This window comes from Hemiscyllium ocellatum, chromosome 44 (assembly GCF_020745735.1).
Source record: "Hemiscyllium ocellatum isolate sHemOce1 chromosome 44, sHemOce1.pat.X.cur, whole genome shotgun sequence".
Lineage (NCBI taxonomy): Eukaryota > Metazoa > Chordata > Chondrichthyes > Orectolobiformes > Hemiscylliidae > Hemiscyllium > Hemiscyllium ocellatum.
The window spans coordinates 9,815,396-9,830,325 of NC_083444.1; the positions used below are offsets into that span (position 1 = coordinate 9,815,396).

Consider the following 14,930-nt stretch of genomic DNA (forward strand, 5'->3'; position numbering starts at 1 on the left):
AACTCCATTACAGTCAGGGGGTATCAGGAAGATGATACCTGATTTGGGGGGGGGGGGGGTCAGGGTAGAGGGAGCTTTACTCTGTACCTAAATCCGTGCTATCCCTGTCCTGGGAGTGTTTGATGGGGGGGGAGACAGTGTAGAGGTAGCTTTACTCTATATCTAATCCTGTGCTGTTGTTGTCCTGGGAGTTTTTTTGATGGGGACATAGCGTAAAGGGAGCTTTACTCTGTACTTAACTCGTTGCTGTCCCGGTCCCTGGAAGGGTTTGATGGGAGAGGGAGTGTAGAGGGAGCTTTACTCTGTATCTAACCCCATGCTCTCCCTGTCCTGGGAGTGTTTTATGGAGGACAGTGTAGAGGGAGCTTTACTCTGTATCTAACCCTGTGCTGTCCCTAATATGATGACCATGTTTGACAGTAACTGCTGACTGTGGGCAGTGCTTTAATGGACAGGCCTTACCTTGGAAACGAGGCCTAGAGCCTTTGAGGCTGTTTCCTCATTGACAGACCCGACTTCCGATCGCTGGAGTATGTTCTGAAGGAGACAAGAGCATCTTTAGAGCCTGGATCAACACTAAAAGCAACATGGGAGCCTACATTTTGATAGCGCCAAGGCTGTGCGCTTCATGAGCTATAATCTCAGGGAACCAATCTGTGCACAGAAAAATCCTACAAACCGCAGCATGAAATAACAACAAGCTGAATCTACCCCTTTTGTTTTTTTTTCTAAAAAATATTCTTTCAGGGACGTGGGGGTCATGGGGTGAGGCAGGTCTTTGTTGACCGTTTCCAAATTATGTCCCTCCCCAATCAAAGCAGTTTGGTCAGCCATGACAGACCACTCTCCACACCCTACACCCAACCTCCACATTTCAGGGCAGCTCAGTGGTAAGGACTGCTGCCTCACAGCGCCAGGGACCCAGGCGACTGCCTGTGTGGAGTGTGCACATTCTCCCCGTGTCCGGGTGCTCCGGTTTCCTCCCACAGTCCAGGAGATGTGCAGGTTAGGGTGGATTGGCCATGAGGCCTGTGGGGTTATGGTGATAGGATGGGCCTGGGTGGGATGCTCTTCAGGCAGACTCCATGGGCTGAATGGCCAGGGTGTTGTCCTCGACTCTGGGTGGGTTACACAACCCATTAGGATCAATTTCAGCAATTCCTTGTAAGGCACACTCTTCTCCCAGCTTCCCGACCCCCACCCTTGAAGGGCCCTCTTTCTCTCTCTAACCCCCCACCCCCCTCATCCTCTGTGGTCTCTCTCTCTGTGCCCCCCTCCTCTGTTGGGGCCTCTCGCTCTCTCCCCTCCCACTCCCCACCAACCCTCTGTGGGCCCTCTCTCCCTCTCCATCCCTCCCACTGTGGGCCCTCTCCCTGCCCTCCTCCCCTCACCCATTGTGAGTCCTCTCTCCCTCTCCCCCCCCACATCCCCCATGATCTCTCTCTCTCTCTCTCTCTTCTTCCCCCTCCCCATTGTGGCCTCTCTCTTTCTCCCCCTCTCCCCCAACCCACTGTGGGCACGCTCTCTCCCCCTCTCTCTCTCTCTCTCTCCACCCCCCCCCTTCTCTCCCCACCCCTCACCAAGGCCCTCTCTCTCCCCCCCCCTCTGGGCCATTCCCCCCTCCACTGCTGATGTCCCTCCCAGTCAGAGCGCCCCTCCCCCAAGGCCCCAGGCCTACCTCGATCAGCATCTTGATGCGTGTGATTCGCTGGAAAGGGAGCAGCAGGAAGGACATGAGGGGGAGCCTCTGGCACTTGGGCTGCTCCTGAAGACGGACAACAACGGCTGCAAATTGGGAATTCTCCTCCCTGTGGGGTGAGAGAGAGGGTCACGGCAAGGGTCACAGTCAGGGACAGGGCCTATCCCCCTCACTCTCCATGGGTCTCTCTCTCTCTCTCTCTCTCTCTCAACCAACACTGTGGACCTCCTTCTCTGAGGGACAGTACAGGGCCTCCCTCCCTCACTCTCCATGGGCTCTCTCTCTCTCTCTCTCTCTCCCCTCAACCACCACCGTGGGCCCTCTCTCTCTCTCTCTCTCTCTCTCCCTCAGAGAAGGAGGTCCACAGTGTTGGTTGAGAGAGAGATGAGAGAGACAGTACAGGGCCTCCCCCCCTCACTCTCCATGGGCGCTCTCTCTCTCTCTCTCTCTTCCCCCCCGCCCCCCCCCCCTCACTCAACCACCACCGTGGGCCCTCTCTCTCTCTCTCTCGGAGGGACAGTGACAGTGACAGGGTGAGGGTTAGGGTCACGGTGAAAGTGAGGCCATCAGCCCATCGTCTCCAGCACCCCTCCAACACACACATACACACACAATCCCACCCCTCACAGACCTCTCACCTCCCCTCCCCCCCCCCCCCCCCCCCATACACACACTGACCCATTACCCTCCTACACCAACAATCCCTACGCCCCTCCCCAACTCCTCCAGGGAGAGGGAGCGCCATCGCATTCAGAACCTGCCCCTCTATCACCAACAACAACCACCAACTGCCTTCAGATGGCGACTTCGACATGGGTTTCCCCACAAGCAAACATCACCATCAGAGGAAACGAGGTGGACCAATGAGGGTGGCGATGAGGAGCCATTTCCTCACCCACAGAGCGGCGAGCCTGTGGAATTCATTACCACAGGGAAGATCCGACGCAAAAAACATCGATTGTATTCGAGAGGTGGCTGGATATAGCCCTTGGGGTGAATGGGACCAAAGCAGGATTAGGATACGGAGTTGGACGATCAGCCATGATCGTCACGAATGGCAGGGCAGGCTCAATGGGCCGAGCGGTCTGCTCCTATCCTGAGAGACAGTGATGGCCAGAGAGCTCTGTTGAAGCTGGGGGTTACAGAGAGAGAGAACTGGGACTAATTTCGGGCCTGGTGTTATTGGAGGTGATCCGAACCCACCTTGTCGTGTTAACAACAATTTAAGATGGAGGCCCACTATCACCTTTGCGAGAGGCAATAATCCCATGATTAAGAGGAGAGAGAAAAACAAACTTAGCTGAAACACAGTGAATCTCAGGGATAACAACCTGCGTAGTCAGAGACCAGAACGATATCTTACATCAGTTGGCTGTACTTCTGTTCCTGGTAGAGCTGGTTACGTACATAGTCAACATACACCTGGAAATTGTGCTGGGCGTGGAAATAAATTATGTCGCAGACGTCGTTTATCATGATACTCTCATCCATCCGCTCTTCAAGATCCTTCAGGAAACTGTTTTTAAAAAGACACAGGCAAAAATGATCTTCCTCGCAGGTTAATATTGACCTCGCCAGGTATCTGCCAGTTCAGAGGTTTCCCGCAGTTGGCTTGGGCCTACTGATCGCCATGGCGACGGGGCCTAGATTTGAGGCCTCGCTTAAGGGAGGACGGTGAGTGACAATGCTGCCCAGCACTTCCAGTTTTTTTTTAAAAATAAAAACCCATAAAAGACTGAAGCAGTCTCCAGGAAATCTTTCATGGTACCAGTTAGGCTGGTGCCGGTGGTAATGGCTTCACAGAGGGCAAGCTGCTGAGCCATCTCTCCTTGATTCGGCAAGGAAACAGGCAAGTGTTAAAGAATCACAGAACGGTTACACCATGGAGGACGGCTCTCAAGTCCTTACTTTCCTCTCTGCAAGATTAATTTACCCCGATCCCACTCTCCTTGGCTCTTTCCCTAGAACACTGCGAACATTTCCCTGACATTTAGCCAATTCCCTTTCGGAAACCCGGACTGACCCTGACCTCGCCCCTATCTGCGTGTGAGGTTTCTCCTCGCGCTCCGATGTTGGATACCCCTGGGTGAGGCCTGTGGTGACTGGGTCCACCTTAGTCGTCTGTGCCGTACCTTTCACTGACTTCTTTCACCCTGGTGATGCAGGAAAAGAGGGTCTTTTTGTCTCGTAAGATAATGGTGTCGTTCAGGTCCCTGTTGTTCATGAAGTGCTCAATGAGGACGTTCAGGCTGCGGAGGTAGGAGGCCTCGGACGTCAGCACCTCGAACATACTCTGCAACAAAGCACAGGCCACTGAGTCACTCCCTCCGAGACCGATCTAATCACCGCCCACACCTTCAGATCGGGAAGGCCAACAGCTCCGATGGGATCGTGGCTATCCTCAACTTCCTATCTCCCCCACCCCTGCAAACCTAGATTCCCTTCCCCATTAAAAACCTGCCTCAATCTTCAAACATATTTACTAACTGAGCCTCTGTGGTAAGTAATTCCATAAATTCACTGTCATTAGAAGTAGGAGCAGGAGGAGACCCATCAAGCCTGTCCTACATTCAGTAAGATCACGGCCTATTTTTTTTGTGGACTCAGCTCCACTCACCCTCACCTTTAGTTCCTTTGCTGTTCCAAAAGCTATTTATCAACATTCAACGGAGGTAGCCACAACTGGGTAGGGAATTCCACAGATTCACAACCCTTTGGGTGAAGATGTTCCTCCTCAATTCAGTCCGAAATCTGCTCCCCACCCCCCCTGTTATTTAGAGACTATGCCTCCTAGTTTTAACCACCAGTGGAAACAGCCTCGCTACTTCCATCTTATCTATTCCCTTCATGATTTTATACATTTCTATAAGATCCTCCCTCATTCTTTTAAATTCCAAATGAATATAACCCCAGTTGAAGAGAAAGTGAGGACTGCAGATGCTGGAGATCAGAGCTGAAAAATGTGTTGCTGGAAAAGCGCAGCAGGTCAGGCAGCATCCAAGGAGCAGGAGAGTCGACATTTCGGGTATGAGCCCTTCTTCAGGAGTGAGGAAAGTGCGTCCAGCAGGCTAAGATCTCCGCCCCCCCACCCCCACTCCGGCCTATCACCCTCACCTTGACCTCCTTCCACCTATCGCATTTCCAACGCCCCTCCCTCAAGTCCTTCCTCCCTACCTTTTATCTTAGCAAGCTGGACACACTCTCCTCATTCCTGAAGAAGGGCTTATGCCCGAAACGTCGAATCTCCTGCTCCTTGGATGCTGCCTGACCTGCTGCGCTTTTCCAGCAACACATTTTCAGCATATAATCCCAGTCGACTCCATCTCTCTTCATAAACCAACCACCTTAACTGTGGAATAAACCCAGTGAAACACCTCCTGCAGTGCCAGTTTCTCAAGTAAGGAGACAAAAACTGTACATAGCACTCCACTGCCGCATGACCTCCCTGCTTTTCAAATCCATCCCTTTAGCAACGAAGACCCTCAAAATAAATTCCCCCTCATCTCTGTCTTAAAAGTTTGCATCAGAAGACACCAGATAATAGTCCAACAGGTTTATATGAAATCACAAGCGCTGCTCCTGCGTTGAGATCACATCTGGTCTGACCAAGGGGAAAACAACCTTTCTAGAACAACTGTGTCAAATCCTCTAGGAATCCAAATGTTAGTCTGAACCCCAATGAGTACAGTTTGAAAATAGTTGCCTCCATTACTGTTTGGACACAGAGTAAACCCCCTCTGCTAATTTAAACCAACAACACAGAAAAGATTCATCCTGTGTAGTAATCTGTTAAAATTCGGGAAGAAAAGAATTAGCCCAAAAGTCACTATTTAAAGTAAAAATTAACACCTTTATTCTTTAAGTCTAACAGAGAATATTAACTAACAACGATTTCCAACTCCTTTAACTTAAGCCTGTCTTTTATCTCTCGCTCCCCAGAATTATTTTTTGATTTACGAGAAAAGAAAATCACGTTTCAAAACTGGTCAGCTTTGCCAAATCTCCTTCAGAGATTCTCTCCAGGTTGGTTGCAATGTTCTGTCACGCAGACTTCCTCTCGGAGAGCTCTTAAACTAGCAGACTACATCTTTTGGTAGTTCTCCCTCAACTGTTCAAAAACGTACCCCATTTCATTGGTTTTAACATTATGAAAATACTAAATTCAAACTTGATTGGAGTTTGGTATCTCGGGGCATAATTTAAACGGATTGGCTAAATTTGAATTTGTTTTTGTCGCATGGCAACCCGGCTACTGCTAGCTGTTCGACCGCAATGTTACCTTGAGAAGGGCTCATGCCCAAACGTCGACTCTCCTGCTCCTTGGATGCTGCCTGACCTGTTGCACTTTTCCAGCAACACATTTTCTACACTGTTACCTTGTTCAGAACACTTTGTGCTTTGTCAGGCAGCCCTTGCTAGCTTTTCAACTCTCTTAAAGATACAGTACACCTCTACACCTTCGTAACAACTACCTAGGAACAGTCAACACTGAAAGCACATAAATAATGGTGAATGACAAGTTTGGTTCAAGAGTGTTGGCTTTAAGAAACATCTCAAAAGAATTGGAATTAGGTTTATCAAGTGACACCACAACATGAGTACGGTGTACAACGTCTCCAACACATGCCACATTCTCAGGTACAAAGTACCTCGGTAAAAAATCTTTGTGTATGAAAGAAAAAGAGAAAATAAAGAAAAAAGTTACACTGCATTACAGATACACTTAGTATAAGTCAGGCAAGTAAGGAATAAAGCTGATGAGGTAGAAATTACAGCCCTTTCTATAAAAAGGGGAGAGACAGAGGGGTTTAAGGAGAGATTTCCAGAGGGTGGGGCCTCAGTCAATGAGAGAATAATTCAAATCGACAAGTGATGGAGAGACCAGATACCGAAATACTGCCATCCCCTTTTTTACCCCTCGTCGGTTCTGGTACCCCCGATTATTTTTATACTGGAAATGTTTCATGTAAACAGGTCACGTTGTTACCGCACCCACTCGCCAGCAGAGGCGCTGCTGCACTACTGGTGAGAAAACTGACGAGTACGGAGATTTGAGGGCTGTTGGATGAGAGGAGGCGACATAATGAGGGAGCATGGGGTGTGATGAGAATTTTTAAATCAAGGCACTGATTTAAATGGAGGCAAATACAATAGGGGCATTTAAGGGTCTTTCAGATAAGCACACAAATATGCAAGATTTAGCAGGATACGGAGCAAGGACAGGTAGAAAGGATTAGTTTAAATTTGGCGTCAGGTTCAGCACAGCATGGTGGGCTGAAGGGCCTGTTCCTGTGCTACAAAGCTAGGGGGTCAGCAGTGCAGAGTTGACCAATAAAATGCAGTCTCTATTTTAAAAGGTCAATATCTGGGCCCCTTCAGCCCATCTACCTGAACCACCTCCATCTCACCTTCCCCATGTCCCACCATAACCCCACAGCGAATGCCTCTCGCCCCCCCCCCCCAGCCATGAAGTAAATACGCCGCGCCGCCATTTTCTCACTGGTAGCACAGCAGCGCCTCTGTTGGCGAGGGGGCGCAGTTACAGCGTGACCTGTTTATATGGAACACTTCCAGTATAAAAATAACTTGAAAAAGGGATGGCAATATTTCAGATAATGAATAGAACGATAAAAATCTGCAGAAGGCAGTGTGGGAGATGAGAGACACGGGATTTTTCACATGAATGGCATCTTTTAAGGACGGTCTCAGAAACTCTAGTTTCAATTCGGCCCTCTTTAATCCCAAAATGCTTAACCTTCACTAACAAAGTAGTCATTCATCAGAATGTCACGCAAGGCCCAATAAACTGTGGATGACAGTAAATCCTTGTTGAAGAGAAATGGGTCTTCATCGCTGACCTTCAAACCTTAATCCCTGCCAATAAGCGCTGCTGTGTCCAAAAGATCTTTGATCAAATTCCCATCGTTATTAAGATCACTGACTTAAATAAAAACAAGCTTCAACAAGACGGTCGAAGGCAAGATCTTGCCTTGATATAGTGCCACCCGAGACCGTCCCGCTGAAGCACCCATCATTCCTGTGATGGAGGAAAACTGGGTGGGCCATTTTTGCACAGCCATTACCAACTCTCTCCCTTTCAGGCCCGAAAAGGGAAAATGACAAACAAATAATTGTCACGTTGCTCAGGGGCTAACTGTTGGCCCAGGGGTGGGGTGCAGGGCCGGGGGGTGGGTGGCACAGGAGAGCTTCCCAGCTCCCCCTTCGCAAAATAACGGCCATGGGATCTTACCCATCCGTCTCACCAACTGGCCCAGCTCTCGGTTTAGGCTCATCTCCGACCCCCTAACACAGGGTCAGGGAAGGGGAGCTAGACATTGTAGACGGTACAAACGATCTCAAAAGGAAATCCTGGGTGAGCTAAGGGATTAATCCAGCTATTGCTTGAAGGTTTGCTCTGTCTCAAATTAAACCGCCGGAGAAATGCTCACGAGAGGTTTGCTCAACATGGAGTACATCCTTCTGTCTCCTCAGTACTCCTGCCCTGTCTACCCTTCCTAGACCGGGAATTCCTAAGTCGGACACAGGGATATTTCCCACTTGGGATCTCCTACAGAGTTGGCATCAAGGCCTGGCAGAGGGAGGGAAATGCACCAAAGGGCTCACTCATGACGATGGCTGCCCAATTCAGTCTGGCCTCCTGGCGACAGTAGGCCCGCAGCCCTGACCCTTGGCGGCAGGAGACCTGGAGCCTGGCCTCTTGGCGAAAGTAGGCCCGCAGCCCTGACCCTTGGCGGCAGGAGACCTGGAGCCTGGCCTCCTGGCGACAGTAGGCCCGCAGCTCCGATGCTGCCACGGTAACGGAACCAGGGTCTCCTGGGGCAACTCCATCTTCATTGCTGTTCTTGGGGCAGGACCCCCTTGAGGCCAACAACACCTTACGGAAGCCCTGAAGCCGAGTTTGAACCGAAGGTAATCACTTACTTGAGTCACTTCTTTTTATTCTTAGAAGTGCCACAAAATATCTTTAAGATATATAGCGACAATCAATAACTAGATACGCATGTATTTAGACACAAATAGAAACTCGGGCACGGCCACAGAGTATTGCCGCGAGGAATCCTGTAGTCCAATAGCCAGCTAACCTCTGGTTAACCCTCACGGATTTGTGCCCGACACACTTCCCTCGGAGTGTAGGGATGTAGGCAAAGGGAGAAATTGAGGGGGAATCGGGAGGGGTAGGTAGGGAATTGGACAGGGCGGCACAATCAGATCAGCTCTTAGGATAGCAGAGAAACGGAATGGAGGTGACAAGGGGCTGAATGGTCCCCATTCCAACTCCCGTCTGTTGAATCCTGCCTTCACAGGGCTCCTAAGCTATCTCTACCCGCCCCAGAGTTGGTAGCTCAGGGTCATACGAAGGTGAGAACACAAGAACCAGGAGCAGGCCGTTCGGCCCTTCGAGCCTGCTCCGCCATTCAATAAGATGGCGGCTGATCGTTTCGTGGCCTCAGCTCCACCTGTCCCCTCGCTCTAACCCTTAATTCCTCTGTTGGTCAAAAAATATCCAACATAGCTTTAAAAGCATTTACTGAAGTAGCGGTCAACGACTTCCCTGGGAATTGCATAGATTCCCAACCCTCTGGATGAAGAAATTCCATCTCAATTCCGTCCTAAATCCGCTCCCCCTAATTTTGAGGATATGCCCTCTTTTCCCAGTTCCACCCACCAGTAGGAAACGTCCTCTCTTTTCGAACTTATCTATTCCCTTCATAATTTTATACGTTTCTATAAAGATCCTCCTCTCATTTTTCCTAAATTCCAAAGATTGGAGTCCCAGTCTCCTCGCCCATAAATCCCCTCAACTCCCGGCGTTCGAGCGAGAAGTTTTCCCCCACCTCCTCCCCAATACCCCGTGTCCCTCCCCCACTCTCGCCATCCCTCCTCACCTCCTGGAGCCTGCATTCCCGCTGGCTCAGGTCGTTCAGAATCCCGCTCTGCCGGACCGCGTTCAGGTTCTGCCACAGGGAACCCACCAGGGCCTGCAGCCTCGGAGCCTGGAGGGAGGCCGAGTCGCCGTCGGGGACCAGGGGGATGCTCTCGTAGGCGTAATCCTCGCTGGTCTTGCTGGAGTCTCGCATCAGGGTCTGCCGCTTAATCTCCTTCTTGATCACCGTCTCCCTGTACGTTTGGTACAAAGGTTCTAGAACCAAGGGGGTGGGGGGTTGGGGAATAGGAAAGTCAGGTCAAACACAGCCATAGTGGATCGTCTCAAATACCACAGCAACACGACCTTTCACCCTCCACCCTCGGGTGCGTACTGGGCGGGAAGGCCAGCGCCTGGCCCAGGCAGCACAGACTGCGCTGGCTAGGCCGTGCCCAATGCATGGAGATAGGCCGCATCCCAAAGGATATCCGCAGTGGAGGGCTCGCAGCCGGGAACAGACCCACCGGGTGTCCCCATCTGCACAAGGGACACGAAGGCGTTCGATATCGTTACGGAGCCCTGGGAAAGGCTTGCAGCTGACTGCACGAGATGGAGAAGCACCCTGAGCCGACACCTCAAAACAGGGGGAAGGAGGCCGGTGAGCACTGCAGCAGACAAGTGGGCACACAGGAAGGAGTGCAGCAGCTCTGGCAGATATAGAGTCAGAGAGATGTACAGCATGGAAACAGACCCTTCGGTCCAACCCGTCCATGCCAACCAGAAATCCCGACCCAATCTAGTCCCACCTACCAGCACCCGGCCCATATCCCTCCAAACCCTTCCTATTCCTATACCCATCCAAATGCCTTTTAAATGTTGCAATTGTACCAGCCTCCACCACTTCCTCTGGCAGCTCATTCCATACACGTACCACCCTCTGGGTGAAAAGTTGCCCCTTAGGTCTCTTTTATATCTTTCTCCCCTCACCCTAAACATATCCCCTCTAGTTCTGGACTCCCCCACCCCAGGGAAAAGACTTTGCCTAATCCATGCCCCCCTCATGATTTTATAAACCTCTATAAGGCCACCCCTCAGCCTCCGACGCTCCAGGGAAAACAGCCCCAGCCTGTTCAGCCTCTCAAACAAGATCAATGACCACATACAGATGTGACCCTTGTGACCAGGAATGTCACTCCAGTGTTGGTCCCTTCAGGGAAGCAGGAAGCTAGAGAAACACCGATATAACCCATAGTCAGCCATGACCGAGGGGGGCTTTGGATCAGTGGTGCTGGAAGAGCACAGCAGTTCAGGCAGCATCCAAGGAGCAGCAAAGTCGACGTTTCGGGCAAAAGCCCTTCATCAGGAATAAAGACAGAGAGCCTGAGGCGTGGAGAGATAAGCTAGAGGAGGGTGGGGGTGGGGAGAAAGTAGCATGGAGTACAATGGGTGAGTGGGGGAGGGGATGAAGGTGATAGGTCTGGGGGAGGGTGGAGTGGATAGGTGGAAAATGAGATAGGCAGGTCGGACAGGTCATGGGGACAGTGCTGAGCTGGAAGTTTGGAACTAGGGTGAGGTGGGGGAAGGGGAAATGAGGAAACTGGTGAAGTCCACATTGATGCCCTGGGGTTGAAGTGTTCCGAGGCGGAAGATGAGGCGTTCTTCCTCCAGGCGTCTGGTGGTGAGGGAGCGGCGGTGAAGGAGGGGCCCCACCCACCCTCGGAATCAGTGTGCCCACCCAATGTACCTCCTGCCACACATGCCCTTTGCCTTCTACCACCCCCATAAGAAAGGGGTAGACAATTTAACCCTTCGGGTTTGGTCCATGATGCTGTCAGAATATCCCTGAGGCAACTATGGCCTCAATTCCCCGTGATACTCCCCGCCCCCCTTCTCAATGACAAATCCCTCTACCTCAGTCCTGGAACATATTCAAAGCCAACCACCCCTCCTTCTCCCCACCGGGAGGGAAAACTACCGAACCTTCAAAGCCGTCCAAGAGAGAAAGATAAACATCTTCCTCAACTCCAGTGTAAAGCCTTTAGTTTGAAAGCATGTCCCCTCGTTCTTAGACTCCCCTCCCACTCACCCTCACCAGGGGCAACATCCTTCAGTCATCTACTCTGCGCTCCCCCTCACTCCCCGCCAAACCCCATCAAATTCTTAATGCTTCAATAGGATCATCTTGCGTTCTTCCAAGCTCCCACTACCCATTCTCTCACAGAGGCCTACAGCACAGAAACAGACCCTTCATACATGCTGACCAGATATCTTAAATTAATATCGTTCCATTTGCCTGCATCTGGCCCATTATCCTCCTAAACCCTTCCTATTCATCTACCCATCCACATGCCTTTTAAGTATTATAATTGTACTAGCCTCCACCATTTCCTGTGGCAGCTCATTCCATACACACACCACCCTCTGCATGAAAAAGTTGCTCGTTAGGTTCCTTTTAAACGTTTTCCCTCTCACCTATGCCCTCTAGTTCTTAACTCCCCTACTCTGGGGGAAAAAGACTTTCCCTATTTACCCTATCCATGCCTCTCATAATTTTGTAACCTCTATAAGGTCATCTCTCAGCCTCCGACGCACCAGGGAAAACAGCCCCAGCCTGTTCACCCTCTCCCTGTAGCTCAGATCCTCCAACCCTGGCAACATCCTTGTAAATCTTTTCTGAACCCTCTCAAGTTTAACAACATCCTTCTAATAGGAAGGAGACCAGAATTGCACACAATATTCCAACAGAGGCCTAACCAATGTCCTGTACAGCCACAACATGACCTCCCAACTACTGTACTCAATACTCTGACCAATAAAGGAAAGCATACCAAACACCTTCTTCACTATCCTATCTACCTGCGACTCCACTTTCAAGGAACTATGAACCTGGACTCCAAGGTCTCTTTGTTCAGCAACACTCCCTAGGACCTTACCATTAAGTGTATAAGTCCTGGCCTGATTTGTCTTTCCAAAATGCAGCACCTCGCATTTATCTGAATTAAACTCCATCTGCCACTCCTCAGCCCATTGGCCCATCTGGTCCAGATCCTGTTGTAATCTGAGGTAACCCTCTTCGCTGTCCACTACACCTCCAATTTTGGTGTCATCTGCAAACTTACTAACTGTACCTCTTATGCTCGCATCCAACTCATTTATGTAAATGACCAAAAGTAGAGGGCCCAGCACCGATCCTTGTGGCACTCCACTGGTCACAGGCCTCCAGTCTGAAAAACAACCCTCCACCACCACCCTCGGTCTTCTACCTTCGAGCCAGTTCTGCACTGAAAATGGCTGGAAAAGCTCAGCAACCGCTCTTGGAGAAAGCGCGGAGTTCATGTTTCAGGGTCCGGCGACCTTTCCTCAGACCCGATGGTGACTGCAAAATAGTTCAGTTTTATGCAGAAGGCCGGGAGGCAGGGAGGAGGGGGGAGGGGAGGCATAAGGAGTAAACAATAAGTGGTGATAAAGCCCAAAGACTGGGAAAAGAACAGTTGGACACACAAAGAAGTGGATAACACTCCTTGGAGAATAAATAGCTGCTAATGAGGACTATCAGGAGTTAACAATGGGCTGTGTGCAATAGCAGACTCTGTGATAACAAGGCCTGGCGTGGGGCAGTTGGGTAAGGATGTGGGAGATAGTGCCTCACATTACTGAACTCAATACCGAGTCTGGAACCTCCCTGGAGTACTGCCTACAGTTTTGGTCTCCCTGCCTGAGAAAGGATGTACATAGCACTGGAGGGGGTGCAGAGGAAGATCACTAGGAGTTGAGAGGGTTGGCTTATGAGGAGAGACTGGGGCTATATTCATTGAAATTTAGAAGTCAGAGTATTGAGTACAGGAGTTGGGAGGTCATGTTGCGGCTGTACAGGACATTGGTTAGGCCACTGTTGGAATATTGCGTGCAATTCTGGTCTCCTTCCTATCGGAAGGATGTTGTGAAAGCGTTCAGAAAAGATTTACAAGGATGTTGCCAGGGTTGGAGGATTTGAGCTATAGAGAGAGGCTGAACAGGCTGGGGCTGTTTTCCCTGGAGCGTCGGAGGCTGAGGGGTGACCTTACAAAATCATGAGGGACATGGATAGGATAAATAGGCAAAATGTTTTCCCTGGGGTCGAGGAGTCCAGAACTAGAGGGCATAGGTTTAGGGTGAGAGGGGAAAGGTATAAAAGAGACCTAAGGGGCAACTTTTTCACACAGAGGGTGGTATGTGTATGGAATGAGCTGCCAGAGGAAGTGGTGGAGGCTGGTACAATTGCAACATTTAAGAGGCATTTGGATGGGCATATGAATAGGAAGGGTTTGGAGGGATATGGGCTGGGTGCTGGCAGGTGGGACTAGATTGGGTTGGGATATCTGGTCGGCATGGACGGGTTGGACCAAAGGGTCTGTTTCTGTGTTGTACATCTCTATGACTAAGTATGGGGGTGAGGGGGGAAAGAAATCTTACAGAAATGTATTAAGTAATGAAGGGAATAGATAAGCTGGAAGCAGGGCAGTTGTTTCTGCTGGAGTGTGAAACTAGACCGAGAGGGCACAGTCTCAAAATAAGGGGGGAGTGGGGGAGCAGATTTGGGACAGAGTTGAGGAGCAACTTCCTTCACCCAAAGGGTTGAGAGTCTGTGGAATTCCCTGCCCAGGGAAGCAGTTGAGGCTACCTCGTTGAATGTTGATGTAGAGATTTTTTGAACATTAAAGGAATCAAGGGTGAGCGGGGTAAGTGGAGCTGTGTCCATTTAAAAGGTCAGCCATGACTTTATTGATGGGCTCCATGCACCAGACGGCCTACTCCAGCTCCTATTCTCACGACAGGCCGGGTATAGGAGGAAAAACTGGATTGGTTGGGATTATATGCGCTGGAGTATAGATGAACAAGGGGGTGGGGAATTCACCCAGAGCAGCCTGTGAAATTCTGTACCACGGAAAGCCATTGACAGCCCAACTACTGAATATTTCTAAAGGAGTTAGATACAGTTGTTTGGGGGGGGGGGTTGGAGGGGTTGTGGGCGGCACGGTGGCACAGTGGTTAGCACTGCTGCCTCACAGCGCCTGAGACCCGGGTTCAATTCCCGACTGAGGCGACTGACTGTGTGGAGTTTGCACGTTCTCCCCATGTCTGGATGGGTTTCCTCCAGGTGCTCCGGTTTCCTCCCACAGTCCAAAGATGTGCCGGTCAGGGTGAATTGGCCACGCTAAATTGCCCGTAGTGTTAGGTAAGGGGTAAATGTAGGGGTATGGGTGGGTTGCGCTTCGGCGGGTCGGTGTGGACTTGTTGGGCCGAAGGGCCTGTTTCCACACTGTAAGTCTAATCTAATCAAAGGGTGTGGGGGCAGGGCAGAGGGAG

At 50.6% G+C, this 14,930-nt stretch overlaps 1 protein-coding gene across 2 annotated transcripts in view; it reads right to left on the bottom strand.

Annotated features, from left to right (window-relative positions):
- Nucleotides 1-14,930, bottom strand: part of LOC132835253 (ephexin-1-like) — a 48,280-nt gene that overhangs the window by 7,470 nt on the left and 25,880 nt on the right. For both annotated transcript variants that reach the window (XM_060854638.1, XM_060854639.1), the window contains 5 exons: nucleotides 9,607-9,860; nucleotides 3,832-3,992; nucleotides 3,063-3,215; nucleotides 1,679-1,808; nucleotides 463-537 (listed from right to left, as the gene is read on the bottom strand). In XM_060854638.1, coding sequence (XP_060710621.1) covers nucleotides 463-537; nucleotides 1,679-1,808; nucleotides 3,063-3,215; nucleotides 3,832-3,992; nucleotides 9,607-9,860 — 773 coding nt within the window. The remainder of the gene's footprint in view (nucleotides 1-462; nucleotides 538-1,678; nucleotides 1,809-3,062; nucleotides 3,216-3,831; nucleotides 3,993-9,606; nucleotides 9,861-14,930) is intronic.